This window comes from Copadichromis virginalis, linkage group LG2 (genome assembly GCF_057382275.1).
Source record: "Copadichromis virginalis isolate Kocher_CV1m ecotype Utaka linkage group LG2, C_Virginalis_male_GT1.1, whole genome shotgun sequence".
NCBI lineage: Eukaryota > Metazoa > Chordata > Actinopteri > Cichliformes > Cichlidae > Copadichromis > Copadichromis virginalis.
The window spans coordinates 34,836,866-34,857,715 of record NC_140619.1 but is presented as its reverse complement, the minus strand read 5'-3'; the positions used below and the strand labels follow the sequence as shown (position 1 = coordinate 34,857,715).

The following is a 20,850-nucleotide window of genomic DNA, read 5'->3' as shown; positions in this document are numbered from 1 at the left end:
GTACGGTAAAATGCGTGGATTCATAACAGGCGATTAGTCGGGCTCTATATTTTAATATGACTGGATTTACTGAGATGAGTAAATGGTCTGTCAGAATGGTCTATTTTTGTGTGCTTTCTTAGATACTTTGAATATTTTGCATGTCAGTACTTTGTTATAAATTATGAAAGGAAAGGTTCCTGCAATTGGTATGTGTGCGTGGACAGGATTAAACATTGTGTCATGTTTTATCTGACAGTCCTGTCAACTCCATTGTCTCAGTCTCACGCCACAAAACCTGAGTAAATCTGGCATGTTCCTTCACCTTGTGCCAGGTCCAGTCCAGTGTGCAACAGAGATACAAACTGAGGCTTCCTCACCACTTCAAAATAAACAGCCCATCCAAACAAAGGAAATAGTGTTCACATTCAACCTCTTTTACTGAACACACACACACACTGTTTTTTTGAGTAGGTTTCCTTCACTGTCCACTCACAAAGCGTGGGAAAGACGCAAAGAGGAGGAAGCGGATGTAGGGACAAGAGAGGCAGCCTGGAATTGTTCTGGCTAGTAAAGGTCACGGAAATGTGACACGCTACCTGAGCAAAGGTTTCTTCCCGGAGCTCCTTGTGCTCACGTTCAACTATGTCAAACTTCATCCACAAGACAATAGCAAGGAGGAAAGGGGCTATTGTTTCAGTACAGGAGCCACTGACTGGTAGAGACATTAGTTACTGATGGTCGTCAAGGTGTCTCTGTTTATTCAGAGATGTGTAAGATGTTTTTTTCTGGTGAATAGTTGTGAGAATGTCACGGTGTCATCGTTAACTAAGCAAAGTTATAAGTCACTGAGTGATGCGCAAGCATTCGACTGGGTTATTGTTACACAACAGCCACCTATATCCCAGTAATTTTAAAGATGGCTTAGAGTGAAAAGGGAAAAAAAACTGTATTTGCTGATTTCTTAATTTTTAACTTGCAGCTGCTTCTTATTCAAAATGAGCACAGGTTACATATGTTCGTTCTGACCTTTTGACACCAATTTAACTGAAGCGCAACAGCTCACACAAATGTCAGCAAGATAATCTTTTTTCAGTGGACCCTTCTGGATGTCACTTGAGATATGATGCCTGTAGGAATACTCATACAATGGAGTTTTACTTTAAATGTAATGATATATATATAATTGAAATGATCACTTGTGTTGGACTGATTCTTTTATTCTGGGTTCTGAGTTACATTTAGTCAGATGACACCCCTGAGTTTAGGAAAGAAAATTGCCATGAAAGTTATAACTGACACATCAGTGACTAAGGAGATGGGTGAAATGGAAAGTGGAAGCTGTCCTTTTATTGTTGCTTATCATATACAACACTCTCTTTGTCAGTTCTTTCTTTTTCCTGCAGTGTAGACAGTCTTGTGATGAGAGGGGTTGATGTTGTGTCCAGAGTATTTTTTTGTTTCCCGCGTGGACACTTGAAGACTGGAAAATGGGAGTGATGACGTGTCAGCCAAGTGCAGTGGGGGCTCATTGCTCACTGGCAGTACATCTGGCTCCATGCAGGCAGCACAAGAAAAACACATCCTAAACACACAAACACACTAACCTGGAGTGAGAGATTTACCAGCAGAGCAGAAAACGTCATTCCCCTACACTGGGAAATTCAGCTTTACAAATTGAACTGTGTTGCTTTTCTGGATTATTCCAGCATCTGTTCCATGCTAGACCTATCCACCTCGAACCAGCAATATATTTTCTTTGAATCCTGCATGGGATTTCGATTTCAAGGAGCTTCTGTCTGCCTCTTAGTCTTAATCATACATTATAAAACAGGAATCCTCTGGGTTTACTATTTAGGAGTCTCATGCAGGAGAACCCTCTTTGTTGGCTCTACACAGCTTCATATAACCTAGAGTGGCCGCCCATCACGGCCAGATGTTCCTTTATTTTGTTTTTTTTTTTTGTTTTTTTTAGAGGAGTCTGGGGCATTTTGCCTCCAAACCTCTAAAGGCTTATACACGGCTAATAAAAAAGGCTTTCTCTGTAACTGTTGTCTTAACCTTGCAGTTGGCAAAGTGTAGGGTTTTTGTAGGACTCTGCATGTGAGAATGTTCCAGGACACAAGTAGCACAGCCAGAGCACTGTTAGCTGGTTCTTATTATGGCAGGTGGTCAAGTCTTGTCAAAGGTTTGATAAAGTTTGTCTTGAATATTTTGTCAGTCTAACTTGCAGTGAACTGTCACGGACACTTTTGCAGCAGGACAGCAGCGTGACCCCGAGAAGGTGCGATGTTTAGACCGCCCAAACTCAGATTTGAAGGATACAGATCAAGCTTAGCTTTTAAGTCCAGCTTCTTAACAGATGACAGTAGGATCGTATCCCCCTGGAAGGTAATTTCAGTATATTGTTGAGAGAAAATGCAAAAACGGGTTAGTGAATAGTGTATTGCATTTGTTTTACAATAGCTACCATAGCACTATCCATGACAGACTATTCACTACTGTTTCACTCTGTTTGCCAGGGTCACAGTATGGCAAAGCTGACTCATGTACTCTAGCGGTAAATCCGTCCTCTCCCCCTTCCACTTTTTGTTTGGATATTGATCAGGTTTAGCCTTTTAGTCTGGCTTCATAGCAGATGACAGAGTAGTATCATATACCATTTAAAGTACTTTTAACATATAATTGAGAGAAAATATAAAAATAAGTTAGTGTGTAGTACGTTTGTTTACATAAACTACCAGTGCGCTATCGTGAAATCTCATCGCAGAGACTGTTCACTATTGTTTCAGTCCATCGTCAAGGTCACAGTACAGCAAAGCTGGCTCATTTACTTCGTAATTCTCACTTCTCCCCCCATCTAATTTTGTGACAGCAGAAGAGCAAAGGATAAAGTGGCAATGATACGCAAAGGAATCGTTGGGCCCTATTCCCAAAAATGATTTTCTCCCTCGACTCTCAAGACATTCGTGCCGTCTGATGATGGGAGGGGAAGTACAGGGAGGTGAAGTGTGCCCTCTGCAAAAGAGAAGGGAATTCCGCACATTATTCCTTGCGCTTTAGGGGCCGTGACTTGGAGTTTCCTTTTCGGTTCAGTGACAGTACAGTCATCTGATACAGTAATTTTTTTTTTTTAATTATTACACAACATCACCAATGAGCTACTGGCAGCATGCTGGTGGCATTTATATCACTTTTCTATTTAGCTTTATGTATTTTTTTTTAAATTTATAGTTATGTAGTGTTTTAAGGTGTTTGTAGTCACTGAATTTTTTTAGGAGTTGTGCTCAAAGTATCTTCTTAAACACAAAGAGTATATGCTTTCTCTCAGGTCAGGAACATAACTAACAAGTATTATTCAAGATCCTTTGACAAAATATGGCTAAGCAGAGCATACATAGGCCATTATTTTCCATTGCAATGCTGAAAATCTGAATCATTTAGTCTCAGTCTCAGCCATTGTTTGGCCGTTCTTCCAGACTAAATATTTAATTATTTTCTTGACCACAGACATTTCTATTGAAAAAATCCTGAAATCCATGCTGTTCAAAATTTTTGTCTGTATTTCCTGACCATTTGTCTTTTCCAAACACAGTGTCCTGTGCCATTTCCTCTAATCAATGCCAACCGAGGACAAAGACACAAAAATGTGATTCTGGTCTAATCTTAGCTAACATGGCTCTGTGTCAGCAACCAGCTTGATGCTGTGTGAGTCAATTGAGATCATGCAAGTGAAAAAAGCAGAAGTCAGTCGGCCTCTCGCACCCTCCCTGACTCCCTCTCTGTTTGTTCCATGCCTGTCCTCTTTGTAATGCCTTTTAATGAGAACCAGCTTTGGGGCTCTTTGAACCAACTCAATATGAACAATTTCTGGCATTTTTCAGGCGATCTCCTGAAGGAACGCAGGGCACAGCTGTTGCAGGGGGTTAGGGTTGTCAGGATGCCAGCTAAGGTCAGTTCTGGGCAGATGGGAGTTTTGAGGATGGGTGTGTAGACAAGACAATGTTTTTTTCCTCTCTTCTCTTGTCTTTTTTTAATGGGCTGCTGGGGGCCCCTGCTGGTTCTCCCATCTGTAGTGCATTACTGAAGAGAAGGACATAAAAAATGTGCTAGTTTTAAAAGATAAGCGTTTTGCCCGTGCAATTCAAGGTCAAGATGATGATTCTGGGTATGCTGTGGGACTTAAGCATTTATGCATGGGATGTATTTGTAACCGAGTCAAAGATTCAAGAAGTTGAAAATGCCATAATTAGTCTCAGTGGACTCTTTTAATCTGGATGAAGTGTTTTCATTGGGGTAAAACGTCTCATTACTCATCCAAGTCTTCAGTCTCTGCCCTGATTTAGACTTTTGCGGTGAACCTTTGCGGTGAGCCTTCGACACAACCGACGCAAGTGGCCGATGTTGCTGGCACTTATGCTTGTGGAGGTGCATATGTGTTCATTATTATGTGGTTGTGTCCTGCCTTTTTATATGCATGCCAGCTGATAGAAACAAAATGTTGACTCTTTGTTGAGGTCATTTTTGGGAGGTGGCAAGCATATTTGTCCCCCAGGTTTTTCCACTTCTTTGGAAATTCCCTCATTGGAATTTCCAATAGGTTTAGCAAGCTCTTTCCAGGAATTTTCAGCGATTTTAAGTCCTCATCTTAAGCCAATGATTGTTCTTCTCTCACTGATCTTTTTTTTTTTTTTTTAATAACTGCAAAGGCACAGGAGGACTTAACGGTAATGATCAGACCAATCACAATATTTGTAGCCTGCATTGATTCAATGTGCAGTTACATTTCTTGGCAGGTTATGCATAACAACAGTGCAGTATATGCAGTATAGTTGCATAATGACCGAAACTGGCACCATTGCCTAACAATAGCCCAGAAGCTCAGTTTCGTTATTGTTCATTGTCATGACCTCTGGACAATGGACATGCCCATATGGAAAAGAAATAGTAAAAACTTATATGTGATTACTCATGAAAGTGGCCACTTTCATGAAAGTGGCCACTTTCATGAGTAAGTCATGTAAGGCTTACATGACTTACTCATGAAAGTGGCCACTTTCTCATTACTTTCATATATTGTTTTAGTAAGTATCCAAAACATACAAGTTTCATTATATAATTTTTCAAGGGATCTTGTATCTGTTTTCACTCTTATATGCTTTTCATACAAGTTTCACACAAGACAGATACAAATTTTATAAGATTTATATATATCTTTTCCATATGGGTGAGCACGTTTCACAGAAAGTTGCATTATAAGCATTATAAGTCTGTGAAAGATGGCAGTGGTTGTTCTTCTGTCCTGGATCACCTCTGACAAATGTCCAGGTGCAATAATTGCATTTACTCAGGGAATTCCCTGACTACAGTGGGGATAGTACTACCTCTGTGTTGCAGATTCCTGACAGCCATGAACTTGTCACATAGTGGTGCTAATTTTGGACATTTTGAAACTGGAAGAAACCTATTGTCAGCTGAGACTGAAGAAGTCAGTTGACTTAGTAATGAAGCATTTCTCCCACTGAAAACGCTGCATCTAGATGAACTGAGTCAACTTTATGGGATTTTCTTACCTGAATTCATGAGCATGTGTCAAGGCAGTAATAAGTATGGCTGAAAAAACATGATACATAGTGGGTTTGTTTATATTTGTTTTATTTGTCTTTGATTGATTACATTGCGATTGATGGTATTCTTGTTTCTTGTTATGTATCAAGGCATAAAAAATGCAAAGTAGAATGCCCTTAAGAAATTTGTCTGGCAGCTATAAATAAAAGCCATACAATTATGAACTGCAGCTTATGTGGTTGTTTATTGAGGCCAGGGCTCTTGATTTGTGTTCACATGCAGCCAAAAGTGTGTGGTTTTACGACATGAAAGAGTGCAAGCCACAACCCTTCCCCTCTGCTTAACCTTGGACAATAAAACAATGATGTTATAACATTTTGTGAGGAAGTGAATATTGAGTCCCCCTGCCAACACTGGCAGCGTCAGCTCATTCTTGCCACAACAGCTGTTCTGAATAATACACAAATGCTAGGAGAACGTGTGTGAGTGATTGTTTTTCTGTATTTCTGTGTGTAAATGCAGGTTTCCAGGTGTGTGGTTAACACATAAAATAGGCCATTATCGCCCCTTAAGCCAGTATATGCATCAAACACATAAACCAACATTATCCTTAACAACAGATCAAGGGTAAACTTAATATACTTGTTTTGTGTCCACAGTGACAGGCTGTTTAGGGATCTTAGTGAAAAGAAAGAAACAACATCTGGGACTGGGACTCTTTCTGGACAGCAGGCAGAACTACACTGTTTCCTATGTTAACTGTTGTTAGAGAGACCTCTCAACAGATTCTGCTGGCTCCACACGAGATATGTCCACCTCTGAATCAAACATCTCCACCCTCTTGATATTATAAGCACAGCATTCAGAGTAAAAAGTCACTAGTAAATGAACAAAAAAAAGTATTTGGTTCCTGCTAAATCGGACTGTGTTGACCTTTTTGGCATCGAGGCACAGCTGCTCCATGTATCATCCTCTTCCTCCCTTTATTCTATCTTTGATCACCTAGGACCCCGATCCATTCAACAACCTGCTCTCCAGCTCCCAAAAGTCCCCACAGTGTGCTCTCAGTGGACAATCACTTACACAAGAGGCAGGAGTAGAACTGGACAAAGTGAACCCACGCGCACAGCACTAAAGGCACATTACACAGCAGTTGTGCAATGGGGACTTCCCGCTGTGCTTTTCATTTTGTTTAGCATAACAATGATGAAAACATACCATTGAAGAGTTGGTGTAAATGTCTGTGTGTTTGTGTGTTTTGCAGGACATTTGGAGAGCGCAAACTCGCCTAGGATTCATCCCTCCGACAATCCAATCGTTCTTCATAAAGGCAATTTGTTAAACCTCACCTGCAGGTATGCAGTTGAAAGCACCTACTTTTGTTGGTTTCACTTGAAATGTAATCAAACATTTATGATGGTGGTGTATAACTCTTCTTAACCACTTTGCATTACAATACAACTTCATTTACTTTACCTTTGCTCTTCTAATTGCTGGACTTCAGACTCTGCGCTCACTATATGGCAGAAATTTTAAGGGAGAATTAGCAGGACATCCCTGGTTCTGTGGACTCTTACTAGCTACAAAGAAGCTGGGACAGTCCCTGACCGGAACCAGCGATAGTGGTCAACGTTTATCAGTCTTCTGCCACTTCCTTTATGGAATTTAGAACCCAAGTACATTCACATTTCTTAGGAATTTAGGGTATTGCATCATTTTTTAGGCCTTCAAAGAATGCTTAGGAACTCATGTTGGTTTAATGTAATGCTTCCTTACAAGGCCACATTGTAAGAAGCCTGATGCGTAGAGCACTGTCTTGTTTTTTGGATGTGGATGAGAACTAGAGGTTCTGCTTGACCCAAAATTCTGCAGGCAAAGGGAAAGGAATGTGAGAAATGCTAGATGTTCCTCTGGGATCTCTTTAATGAGCATTTTAAACTGAATTCTGCGTGGAAAGAATGTGTTAGTTAAGCACATCATTGAAGAGAAACATGTTCCCATGTGAAAGTTCAAACTTTTGGATGACTCAAGATGAACTTGAAATAAACTTAAAATGGAAATGAAGCCCAAAAGCCCCCAGGGATAAGCTACTAAATTTAGTAGCTTTTGTGGTTACTGCCAGATGTGACACCTTCTCTAAAAATAGATCCACTTTTAATAGAATTAATGGTTTGCTTTTTCTAATACCATTTGCCTCGCCCAAGATCTAATCTCATTTAACATTCTCTCTCATTTTCAATAATGTCAGAGGTCACGGTGTCTTCAGCTGGACACTTGCCAAGCGGTCGATCTCATCGCAGGGAGTGAAGGTGGAGAAGTGTGATTCAAGACCTCACCGTCAGTCTCACTGCAGCAGACTGATAGTCACACACCTGATTGCCAATGACACTGGGACTTACACCTGTAAATACACCAAGGATGGTTCAGACCAAATCAAATCCACCTATGTGTATGTAAAAGGTGAGAGCTAGAAACCGTTTTGGATGTATAATGCTCAAATTATGAGGTTCATAATTTAAGAAATTACCCAATGGTAGAAAAACTGAACTCTAAAACTGAAAATTGTTCTTACATTTTGAACCAAATGTTTTTTTTCATTCAGAAATTTAAAATGCACGGAAGATTTGTGTTTAAAAAAAGATTTCAAAGGATAATTGTTATCTCCTGATGGCAGCTGCAGGATTTAATATTGAACTGATCTCACAGACGGTGATATTGACAGTATTGAACTGACAAAGAACAGTGTGGTATTTGCAAGACATAAGACACAAGACACATCCTTTATAGAAGGAAGAAAGAGTGAGTTAGGCAGAAGGATGTAAAGGACCATGGTGTTCAGGGTGTACCCTACCTTTTTCACTATGTCAGCTCCAAAAGGCAGGATTTTTTTAATGACATGGGAAGAATGTGCAAAAAAGAAAGCAAGCAAGACCTGCTTACTAAAATCTGTAGTTGTATGCATTAGATATAAATATAGAGGCGGTTATTGCTACCTTTTTTTCAACTGGAATCCTGACTGAGGTGCCACAGGTCTCCATCTGAGAGAAAAAAATAGAGAAAGGAAGTGGTTTCTGTGGTGCCGCTTATCCTCTCACCTCCAGAAGAGGTGAGAGGATAAGCTAATTGCTCGGGAAACCCTGGTCATTGACCATTTCCTGCTTCTGCTACTGTTTTCCTTGTAACAACGCTTCCCTAAACCTCACATGGCACTACATACACTTATATGACTGGATATTGTACTGGGAAGCAGAGAGTAAATTCCAATATCAGCCAATGTGACCAAAGTGGTTTTATATTTTGAAAAATGTTGGTATAAAGTTGCTTAATATTGGTCTACAACTATTATAAATATAAAGCTAGCTTTAATTCTTCTTGTGCTTTTTAAATGACTTCCACAGTTTACCTTCTGTGTCCTATTTCAAAAATCTTCAGCTGTTTGTTAATTTTTGTAACTTTTTCACACCACTAATGTTCGACCTTCCTTCAATCACAGACTATTTATGTAGCCACAGCGTTCCCACAGACTGACTGTCCTTATATGGCCAGAATTAACCAATCTGAGATTTGATCTCTTTTCTGGATCTCTGTTGAATACCCTGACATGCTCTTTTTCACTTGGTAAACCTCCTTTTCCTAGTGGGTCAAAGGTTCTGGAGCCTGTCTCAGCAGACGTAAGGGGTGGGGTACACCCTGGTTATGTTGCAAGTGAATCACAGTGACAGAGAGCCAGAGACTGGGAGAAAACACATGCACTTCTAAAACAAAATATGCACAAACCACACTGGAGGATCACAGCCAGCTGGCAGCTATGAACCCATTATCCTCCTGCTGTGATGCAACAATGCTAACCACTGCACTTTTAAATTAAGTTGGCTTATTTTACCAGAATCTGAATAATTTTACTAGAAAACATGGTTTCCCCAAAAAACAACTTGTGATGGGCCACATTTAATTTGAAATGGTGTTTCTGCCTGACTTGTGTTTAAGATGTTGAATTCTTTTTTTCAGATCCCGACCAGCCATTTGTGGAGCCTGTTAAAAATTATGTTCTTGGCATCTACAGGCACGAGACCAGCCTTGTTGTCCCGTGTCGGACATCCTCACCTGATATTGATGTAACACTGACAGGGGTAGGGTCTTAAGCACCATCATGCTTTTATAAATGCCTTCATAGTACTGCATATTATAGTAATACACAGTATTCTATAGACACTGCTTAACATGAACTTCCAGGAAACTCACACAGCACGTCTCCTGAGAGAAGATTACTATTAATACCACAGCAGGGTATCCTTACCTGTTTTGAAAAAAATGTCCTTCCACTCCTTGCATAGGGCATCACAGTGGTTCTCACACCCTCTGTGTGTTAAATCATTCCAGCACACAGAAGCAGACCGGGGACAGTGGCTTAGCTATGGGAAGCTCAGGGGCGGCAAAGCGAGTCATCCTGTCTGCTTCCTCTAAGAGCAGGAAGGTGTTCCAAGAGTGCTTTTCTCAGAATAGCTCATCAGGCTAAATTTAGTCTCTCTGCTCTTACAAACATCAGGAAACAGCAGAAAAGTTGTGTCCAGTCTTAGAAAACAACAGGTAATAGCATAAGACTGTTTGATCTTAGTAGGCAGCGGTTGAGTACTCCCTTGTTTTCCAGTGCACTTATCTATACAACTTAAGACCCTGTTAGTACTTGATGATGTGCCTTTGTGGCCTTTTTGTGCTTTTTTGTGACATTTTGTTTCATTGTTTGCGATTAATATATGACTGTGTCATAGTGCCAACTGTGCATAATCACTTCTGACTCTAATGCCACAGATAGTACTGATGTGACCTTCCTGTTATTAATAAATGCATGACACTCCTCCTTCCTCTTCACCTTCCTTCCTTCTCTTCCATTGCCTCCAATCCCAGTCCTTCTTCTGACATGAGAACAAACAGCAGCAGGCAAGGACATCCTTTCCAAATGTTATTTCCCTAATTGCATAAATTAATGCAGCAGTCACATTCACAGTGCTTGTTACTGGGAATACTGGTTAAAACGGCAGGATACATGACTGACAGTTCACTGCACTGTTACCTGTGCTATTAAGCAGGTGCAAAACATCACACGGACTTTGTACCCTGGAGCTCTCATTAACACTGCTTAATGTCATATCTGATTGCACTGGACATTTACGTTCTTCTACATTCATCTCCTTCTGGTAATGTCTAGAAAAGTTCAGGGCTGTCATGCATGTGTTATAAAACAGCTTAACAGATGTGTCCCCAGCTGAGCCCGGTGGAGCATGAGTTACGTGTTAAATGAAGTCATGCAGCTTCCTCTTTAGTCAGTCTGGCTCAGTGACCTATATTTGGCATCACAAGTGTCATCAAATTAGTTTTGCCTTTTTCATTACAGGCGCCAAGTTTAACTGAGAAGGTTACAAAGGAAATGGTGTGGGATCCAATGGTTGGGTTCAGGATCCCCTACGGTGCCTACGATTCATACAACATGCTGGCATGTCATGCCAAAGTCAACAGTCAAGTGTTCAAGTCAGAATACCTTCCAAGTAGACTGAGTGAGTCTGTTGCTTTCCTGGTGACATGACTTTTAATTGTTTTTAACTTTCTGATTGTTTAAGGTTTCATAACATTTCATTATGTTTGTTCCAATTTTACAGCTGATGTCCTTAAAAATGTGAGGATTACTCCAGATAACAACCGTGTTAAAATCTTGGCTGGAGACACCCTCATCCTCAACTGTAGTGGGGAGACCACCTATAATGGAAGAATCAATTTCACCTGGCATTTTCCAAAGGACAAAGTAAGTTAATGGTTTATCATTGACTTTACAATATTATGGAACAGCCTGCATAAGTAGGACTGGAATTTATGGTGCTTTCTTTGTCTTCAGGAAAAACGGCATAGTATAATCAAGTCCCTACTCAAACCTTCTAAGGTCCTTATAATGAGTAACACTTTAGTGTTGCCAAACATTACCATGGAGGATAAGGGAATCTATCATTGCAAAGCTGAGCTGAATCCCAGAGTAAATGATACTGTCACGGCAAAAGTTGTTGTCTATGGTGAGAATGCTTTTAATGCTTTATTATTACAAGTGAAATTAAAAGAATTTTAGGCTGTGAATTATTGTAATATTGGGGCGATCCTGTAAAGTAATAATGATAACCTTATTTAATCTATACTCTTTGGCTGCAGAGCATCCATTTCTTAACATTTCCTCTAAGAATGGACAGCATAGAACAGTCACTGAAGGTGTAAGGAAGATTGTGTTTGAACCCAGGGTCATCGCTTTGCCACCACCAGACGTGATAGCATGGTAGGCAATGGTTTCGAGCCACTATAAATAAACCTTTTGTTATGAGTGTTGGGCACCTCTATTATTGCATATGCACAACAAACAAACTTTTATGTGCCTCTAATATTCAGGTACAAGGATGGGGTTCCTATCCAGAAGAATTCCACTTGCTACAGGATGTCTGATTTTAGCTTGGCCATCACTGATGTGCAGGAGAAGAATTCTGGCGTGTTCACCATAAGCCTGGGCAACAGAGCAAAGGGGCTGTACAGGAATCTCAGCTACGTTCTGGAAGTCACAGGTAAGCCATTACCACAAACCTGATAATCTTCACTGATCCTGACGAAATGAAGCAGCGCCTTGGCTGTGGACAGAGGCTGCCCCCAGCACGTCTGCTGCTGCTCTCAGTCTAGATCACTGGACGGCAGGTAGCAGCTCTAGTGTGAGAGGAACTTGGGAGCTTGTTGATTCCAGGGCTGGATTGACGTAGCAGGAGCAGCTGTTGTTGATTATTGGGGCTCTTTGAAAGGGGCTTGGTGGAGTGTGTAAAAGGCCCGAGTTCTATTCTGCACACGGGCTCCAGCTGCCCCAGACCCCTCCAATCCTTACACCCTGTGTGCATACAGTACGGCTCATATAACCAGCATGTTCTATACATTATGTATTTAGCTGGAGAAAAATCAGCTTGCAATTCATTGTTATGACAACTCTTTTAATATACTGATAAGTGTCAACACTAGGATATAAATATTTTAGCATGTTGAGTAGATACATGAATGGAGTCTGCTTGCTATAAAGAACAAAAAGGAGACTGTATATCCCTTACTTCACACTTAGCATGTGGCGGGAACACATGCTAAGTGTGAAGTAGCATTCTTTAAACATTTTTCAGGAATCCCAGTAGTGTGCCAAAAAGTGTAAAAATCAGGCCCCTCTAGCCTCTTATAAACTTTATTTATGATCCTTGACCGGCCCACTTCACAAAACTTTTATTTATTGGAATGAATTTTTTTTTACAAACACAACAAAGTGGAGAGAAAATCCTGGCACCAGTTAGAGAACTATTTTAAATCTTGTTCATATGTTGTTTACAGTCGTCAGAGTGCTCTGGATTACTACGTGATGTGCAGGTGTGCATGAGCTGGGGCACTGAATGCAACACAACTATTTCTGTTGTCCAAAATTCAGATAGTGCTGAGATAAGTACATCTCCCGAGGTGGGAGAAGCATTTTTGTCTGTTGTTCATTGCAGCACAAATGGTTGACTCAGTGACCCAGGCATGGACTGCGGTGAGATTGTTCTTTGACCTAGAGCCCTGGGCTAGGCAGGCATCCCCCCACTCTTCTCCCTACACAGTCTAAAGGAGAGCTAATGTCGACGGCCCGCCTTTCATAGCTGCACATCAAGACTGTCTTTCTTTTTGAGACATTTTGAGATTCCACAGCAGGCGGGGCCGGTACGGTCGATTCTTTTAGCTAACCCAGTGGGACAGAGAGTGGGGTGTGGACAGCCAGGGTGAACATAAGGTGCAAAACTAAGCTGAATGAATACGATTCAGAAAAAAAATAATGAAAGGAGAAATTCCTGATCCTATCATGGTGAATGCTGCTTCCCTAAAAAATATCTTGAATTCTTTTTTTATTTGCTCATAATTGATTTTTAAAAAAAATGTGTAATGTGGGAGTGGGAGCTTTTTTTGGCTTCTTAAAGGAGGCAATCATGACCTCTGATCTAACATGTTGTCTTTCTCTTCCAATTTCTCTCCATGTTTGTGCGTGTATGTGGTTACTGTGTACTTGTGTGTGTATGTAGTGAAGCCAAGTATTTCAGAGGCGGAGCTTGCTACTGTGGACGTGCAACCTTACATGTCGGGCAAACAGCATCATCTAACCTGCACTGCTTTTGGCCTGCCGTTGCCAACCATCACTTGGCACTGGCAACCATTTCACTCAGAACCGAAGTTTAAAAAGTGAGTCACCCTCATGTTATGCTCAGTCTGTCACGGTTGAGCAATACCATAAGAAATTCAAAGCATTTCACCAGTGTAAGTAACTAATTTCAAGCAGGCCACTTAACCTAAGTGTAGGCTCAAAAACAATTCCATGCTTTGAATTGTTTGAATTGAATTATAAAGTTACCAAGTCATGAGCTCTATCTGTATACCAGTTTCAGTTTTGGTTTTCCAGAAAGTTACCGCCTGATGTTTCTCTCTGCATAAAAAACTGTCGCATTTTCTCAGCCTGAATAACTGTTGCAATGATGCAATTGAGTCCACCTGCTGTGGATATAATCTCCATGTTTTGGAAACCATGCACAGGGTGTCTATGGAATCATACAAAGTCTTAAAAGGTTCACAATTAATGGTTAATCATATAATTTTTAGACACTTATGTTTTTGGAAATTTTAAGGACAAAATTGCTATTCCCACATCTGTTAAGCTGTTTCAAACTTGGGACAATGGGATACTAACATCAGTTATATCATTTTCTGGTCACATTAATAAACATATGACTAAATACTTTCTTGTTCATTCTGAACATCTGAAAGAGGATATTTCACCTTTTTCTGTCTCTCTTTTGTATGTTTAGTCTAAAATCTGTTTTTAAGTTGGTATTAAAAAGTCTTTAACTAGTTTGTACCTTTAGACGGAAACTCCACAATACTGAATCAAAATCACCAACAGCAACACGCAGTGAAGAGATACCTTCGCAGGATTCAGAGCCACCAGTCCGACCCGGAGATCCCTCTATAAAGCAGACCTACTTTGATTCAATTGACTCTGTCCCAGAACATGACCCATTAATCAAAGGAACAAAGCCGCGGAGAGCTGCCCTCTCATTAGTGGTCAGTGGTTCTGTAGGCTAAGAGGGAGACACGGGGGAGTTAAATCTCAGATTCCCCGAGTTATTGCAGCGCTGAAGAGAACTGAGAGTGCTGTATATGTGTGACTGTGCATGGATACCAGCCTGGCGGTGAACCCGTACACAAAATGAACGTTTGAACAGTCACTCAGATCGTGGTTTGGAGGGCCTGTGAATTGTAAGATCAGGAAAACAATAGGCCATTAGCTGCGTGTTATCAGTCTCCACATCCAGTGGCAAAGAAAACAATGCAGACTGAAAGCGACTAATTATGTTACATACTAGATGGTGTTAAACCACCAGTTTCCCATTGGTTTCTTCACTAAATTATCGCATAAAACCAGCTGCTGCTTACCAGATTCGTGATAAAATATTGCAGAGGTTTAGTAAGGTCAAAGCAACTCTTTCTGCTGGGCCAAAGATAATCAGGGCTGGCACCAGGAACTGTGGCTGGGCTGTGGCAGGCGCCTAATGAGACAGAGGAACAGCTATAGCCTGGTGGGAAGCCAATTGTGCAAAATGTTTGTTTTATAGTGCCCTGAGCCTGCAGAGTAGCTGTCACTGTAAATCCAACTTGCATCCCTTAATCTTTTGGGAGCAAAGGAAATGTCACTTTTGGGGAGGGTTTGAATTTGAGAGAAGCTTTTTAAGAAGGCAGAAATATAGGGTTGAGAAGTTATCAGCTGTCCTTTGCTGACCACCAAGGTCTCAGGATCTGCCTTATCTCCTCTGGCCAGAACGTGGAGGGGTGTTCCTGTATGAGGTGACGCACAGCACAACCCTTCCTGTTGCTGCTGCTGTTTCCTTCAGTGCCTCTCCACTCATCAAACTAATTGTTCACCACCAGCGGGGCCTAAATCAAGGCTTTCTCTGGGTTTAAGAAGTAGGACACCCCATGCTAGAGGGTTCAGAGAACCCTCAGGAGAGGGCCTTCACAATGAGATAGCAGGGTATACATTATTATCGTGTGATCTGGACAGGGTGTGTTTTGATATTACACTAAAGTTCTCAAATACAAAAGACTGTTACATTGTTCGTTGTTCAGAATGATTGATTTTATTGCATTTTCTCCCTCCTGTAGTGATTTGGAGCCTGTCTTTGTCAGAGTGGATGAAAGGAAAAATGATTCCTACAACTGGATTAAAAACATAAACACGAATTCTCAACTAGTTAAAGGAAAAAACAAGGTATGTAGATTAAAGTTATATGTAGTATATGTTTTTAAACAATGGATGCACTTTATAATATGCATTTCCTCATGAATTGAGTCTAATAAATAGCTGTCGCCAGTATAAAGAACTGGAAGAGAGATGGTATGGAGAAATGTGCGATAAGAGATGGGATTTGTTCCTGGAATTAAGCTACCTGGGAATTAGGGACAAATAACTTGGTTTTATTACACATTTAATGAGCCGCATCTGAAAAGAAAGGATTTATATTTACAAGAAAAAAATAGCGGTAAAGACACTGCTTTACCTACACTGGCTTTCCTCTTGTACAAAAGCTTTTGCTCTTTGAGGCCCGCAGTTTGGAAATGGTGCAACCACAACTGACAGACATAGTTCCTTTCCCATTACTAAAGTGAAATACACCCCAGGTTTTCAGAGTCTTTGTAGTAGATGTAAGCACATGAAACAGCTACACTATGAAGGCAGGCTTAGGTTTAGCTTTAAGGCAGACATATTAATTTAGAGAGATTTTATTTCCTAAAAAATCAACGCTTAAGGCATCAATAGTTAGATAGTTTGAAGATAAGAATCCCTTAGTTTTCCTTAAAAGACATCAAAGACGTATTGCCATGCAAACCCCAAACATCCCACACAGACTTTGGTTCAAATCTCCCGTGGAAGCTTGATGCTAAAATTGTTCATGCCATACCTAACTGAGAACAGGCCTTCGCTGCCATGCCCCTTGTCTGTATAGGATTTGGTTCAAGAAATCCATTACAGCTGTTTTAGGGCAGGAGAAAGCATCATTGACCTTTCTGAATCGATTCTTTGTTTTGAGCTGAATTTGTAGTCCATAAATTGCTGGTGCGCTCATTAATTGTGAAACGGATGTCGATGCCATGTAAATGCGAATGACTAAGTGACTGTTTACCATTACTAACTGTGAAATACATGACAACAAGAACTATCCAGTCATTTGCACACCACGTAACTGTAAATTTGGCCTTCTTTACAGGTCATCGATTTTTAAACGTGTCTGACATAGATATTGAGGCACCTCTTATTTACAAGTACCTGTGGCCAGTCGCCGGTGCTTTATGAGGGTCAGGGCTAAGGTTCAACGATAACAAGCAGCAGTTTAAACGAAGAGGGATTTGGTGGAGGTAAATTCCTCTCTGTCACCTCATATAAATCGTTTTGGCCCGTGAATGAGAACACAGTCATGACTGGGCCTCCTCAGAAAGCCCAGCAAAAAAGGAGAGTCATAATATAAGGAAACACTAAGGGAAGACTTTGGCACAGAGGTCATAGTGTGTTTGGTCAGGTCACGTCTTCGGGACAGGCACAATCGTCTCAGTGAGTGCTTTCAATCTCATGTTACATAATGGTAAGTAATAGGTGTAACATAATATCATAAGGTCACTCAGTGTTTTGACAAATGTTCTATCAGCAAGGTTTGGATGTTATGATACTTAATTTTGATGCCTGTATGTTTGTAAAGTGAACAGTTTAAGTAAAGGCACGCTGATGTGGTTTTGTAGCTGCAGCTGGGTCTCTCACAGCCAACACAATAGTTCCTACCAGCCCAGGAAGTTTAGGCCAGCATACCCCAGACAATGTACCCACATCATTCACTCTCTTTGATGTAGCCGACTGACCCCAAAAACAGATGTCCCCATGAACACTAAACAGAACCCCTTGCAGTCTGGCCTTCACCCAAGTGTCTCACTTATTATTTTGTCTATTTAAGCCATTAAAATATTGTGCTAACCTTAAAATCGAGCATGGCGTTGGAGGTGCTCTCCAGGAAATGGACATGGAGGCCCAGGTCTAGATCTATAGCACCAGTATGAAGGAGACTCTTTGGCCTTTATAACTCCAGCTGTATCCTTTCATTAATGTCAAGCACTGCAGACTATAAAGCACACCAGGCTGTGTCTAGACCTCCCACTTGTTTATTAAGAGCGACTCGGTGCTCTGATGGTGATTGAAACCGCTAGAATCGATCACACTGACAGCAGAAAGTGAATTATGATATCAAGCATTTGTGTCTGTTATTATTATATTTATTATGTTTTATCTGATTTTAAGAATTAATCACAATCGCTTTATTGATTCCAATCAGACTGTGAGTACCCTGGTGATCGGAGATGCACGAGTTTCAGGACAATTTTACTGTAAGGCTGAGAACGACATTGGCAGCGCCCACATTACAGTGCCTTTCTATGTTGATGGTAAGTAGGTCACCAGAATACAACAAGTAAAATGTAATAAAAACAAAACAAAACATTATAATCACACAGCTGCATGCAGAAACACATTAGTTCAATTACAAAGCACACTATACCATGAGCTCTATGCTTTACAAATGATCTGTGTGCACATCGCACGCTGTAATGAACTGCAAGAACAGGAAAGGAATTCACAGATTGCATTGTGCAATAAAGAAACCAGAGGGGGGCATTAATTAAAAACATCTTCCACTGTAGTTGAACAGCTTCGGGGCGGAAGAGAGGCAAACAAGTCCTGAGGCATATGGAGTGCTGTACATGGCATGCATTTAAAAACATCATTGAATAACCGCATTCCTGCTCCTGCACCAGCAGGTCATTGCTCTTTCTTCATGAGCCTGTGTGTGCAATAAGGATTTACTTTTTATGTGCATGTGAGCAGTTCCAAATGTTCCCAAAATGAAAATCAACTGAGACAGGTATGTAATAACAGTGGGGACGAGGTGTCACCGTGCACAAGCAGAGCTCACTTTGCAATAAAGTGCATCACCTTTCCTAAAAAGTTGCATGAATCACATGTCCTGAAGGGTGGAGGACTTCTTTTGGAGTGGATGCCAAGTACCAAAAAATTATTCTCCCAGGGTGGGAGAATTCCCAAGAGGAATCCCACTCTCTTTCAAAGGTGAGGAAAGCAGAGAATGATGGAATGCTGCTAAAAAAAGAGGACAGGATTGTAAAAACAGCTGTCTTCTCTTACGGAACAGAGAATGCTTTCCAGCAAACTGAATAAACAAGCGCATTCTGTATCCCCTGGGGCACATAGTCAGCCTCGCTCGAGTTGGATCACTGCAGAAGCACCATCAACATGCTTCTAATTAATAGTGATGAAACAGGAAATAACAGGGAATTTGACATTCTGGGTCTTCTGATAAGTACCTTTGTGTCAAAAACTGTTGTCCTAATTAGTTTCTCTGGCAATTTGGATAATTGCACGCATGTAAACGGATGTAGATGCCATGTAAATGTAAATGACTAAATATGTTGTTTTCCATGTTCCTTGTCACACTAGATCAACCTGAGAAAATAACCACTGAACCTCAGAAAGCGATTGAAGGGAACAACGTCAACCTGACCTGTCGGGCAACCCGTTATCTCTACACAGATCTACAGTGGTTGGATTCCAGGAATCAAACAGTCACTTCCAGCGTGTCTAGCCTCCAGTTCAGTCGCTACTCCATTTCCCTTTCTCTCTATTTGCACAATGTGTCTCAAAACAGCACTGCAGGTTACAAGTGCCGAGCCTACAAGCTCAACAAGAAGGCTGAACTCAAGGAGGCTGTACTTATTTTGGATGGTAAGTTAGAGCTATATATGATTCCACTTTTTCCTCTACGAAACAGTGATAGCGCCAATAATCCAAACTTTTTTTTTATTTTCCTACAGCCAGGAGAAGACCGTGGCTGAATCAAAATCTGACTAGCCAAGATGTGAACAATACCAGCACCCTGAGGCTGGTTTGTAACGCTTCAGCAGTTCCTCCTCCAAAAATCATGTGGCTGAAAAATGGTGTTCCACTAGAAGAAAATCCAGGTACCACTGAGAAAAGTATCTCATATGTTATGGCTTTCATAAAGAATCTTTTTGTTGTTGTTTTTACAGTTTTTGTGACCGGGTTGACATATTAGAAGAAGATGAATTAAGTGCAGTCTACTGACAAATTAAAGGTTTTATCCTGTTAAAATTGTGTAGTCATTAAACTTGCCTTTGCACTGCCACGAGTTTTCAAAAAACTTCCAAAGTTAAAATTCTGCACTTCTTTTCAGCTGTTTAACTAATAGTTTGTGCGTTTCAGGTATCACACTGGGCGAGGACGGTACCCTGATCATTGAGAGGGTCAAGAAAGATGATGAGGGTCTGTACGAGTGTATAGCCAGCAACACTGAGGGTGTCCTGAAAACAAGCGCTGTGGTTACTGTGTTTGGTGAGTCAGTCATGGAATATTAACAATTAAACATAAAGAAATTTCCAAACAATCTGACCTGCTATGTTTACAGCACTGGATTGTCAGCATAAAATGAAACTTGCAGATCAAAATAAGAGCATTGCTCATCAGGGGAGTCAAGCATTTTCTGCATGCCCTGTCAAAACATCTCTGAGACCCTCTTGGCCTCTTGTTTTCTTGTCATCACTACAAATAGCTCTGGTCAGACTTTAGTGAGAGAATTCTCCCCTGACAGAAAATCTGTGGCTGCGAGGAATGCCAAATGAATTCCTTCTTGAGTTTTATGATCATAGCTTTGGCTTGGAGCCATCATGTAGAGGACACAACCCTTGTAAAGTGTTAAGAGGGCCACTAATGAGTTGAAAATGATTGACTGCTACAACCACCAAGGCACTGGAAACACGTAGTAGATAATTGGAGTAGAAGGTCATTAGAAAATGTAAAAAAGTGGGCCATCATGCAAGTCATTCCATCCATATCTGTGCACTTTAGAATTAGCTTAATCGGCTGTTCATATATATATATATATATATATATATTTCAGCTACAAGCTACATGTGTGCACTGCCATGATTGTTTAGTCAAGGATGGCTTGAAATAAGAGCCGGAAAAATTTTGTGTAGATTTGAGAGACGTGAGTCTGTAGTGTGGACATGGATGGTTAGAAAAGCCGTGTTTAGATGAAAACACTACAGGAAAAAAGTGTGGTATGCATTCTCCAAGCAAACCACCAATGCTAAGTGTGT

At 40.8% G+C, this 20,850-nt stretch overlaps 1 protein-coding gene across 1 annotated transcript in view; it reads left to right on the top strand.

The window, feature by feature from the left end:
• kdrl (kinase insert domain receptor like) overlaps positions 1–20,850 on the top strand; it is a 44,335-nt gene that overhangs the window by 1,224 nt on the left and 22,261 nt on the right. Inside the window, exons 2-15 of the mRNA XM_085432272.1 lie at positions 6,812–6,902; positions 7,796–8,007; positions 9,556–9,677; positions 10,940–11,099; positions 11,202–11,344; positions 11,435–11,606; positions 11,740–11,860; positions 11,971–12,140; positions 13,653–13,809; positions 15,784–15,889; positions 17,997–18,105; positions 19,172–19,456; positions 19,546–19,692; positions 19,955–20,083. Of these exons, the coding sequence (XP_085288398.1) occupies positions 6,812–6,902; positions 7,796–8,007; positions 9,556–9,677; positions 10,940–11,099; positions 11,202–11,344; positions 11,435–11,606; positions 11,740–11,860; positions 11,971–12,140; positions 13,653–13,809; positions 15,784–15,889; positions 17,997–18,105; positions 19,172–19,456; positions 19,546–19,692; positions 19,955–20,083 (2,124 nt within the window). The remainder of the gene's footprint in view (positions 1–6,811; positions 6,903–7,795; positions 8,008–9,555; positions 9,678–10,939; positions 11,100–11,201; positions 11,345–11,434; positions 11,607–11,739; positions 11,861–11,970; positions 12,141–13,652; positions 13,810–15,783; positions 15,890–17,996; positions 18,106–19,171; positions 19,457–19,545; positions 19,693–19,954; positions 20,084–20,850) is intronic.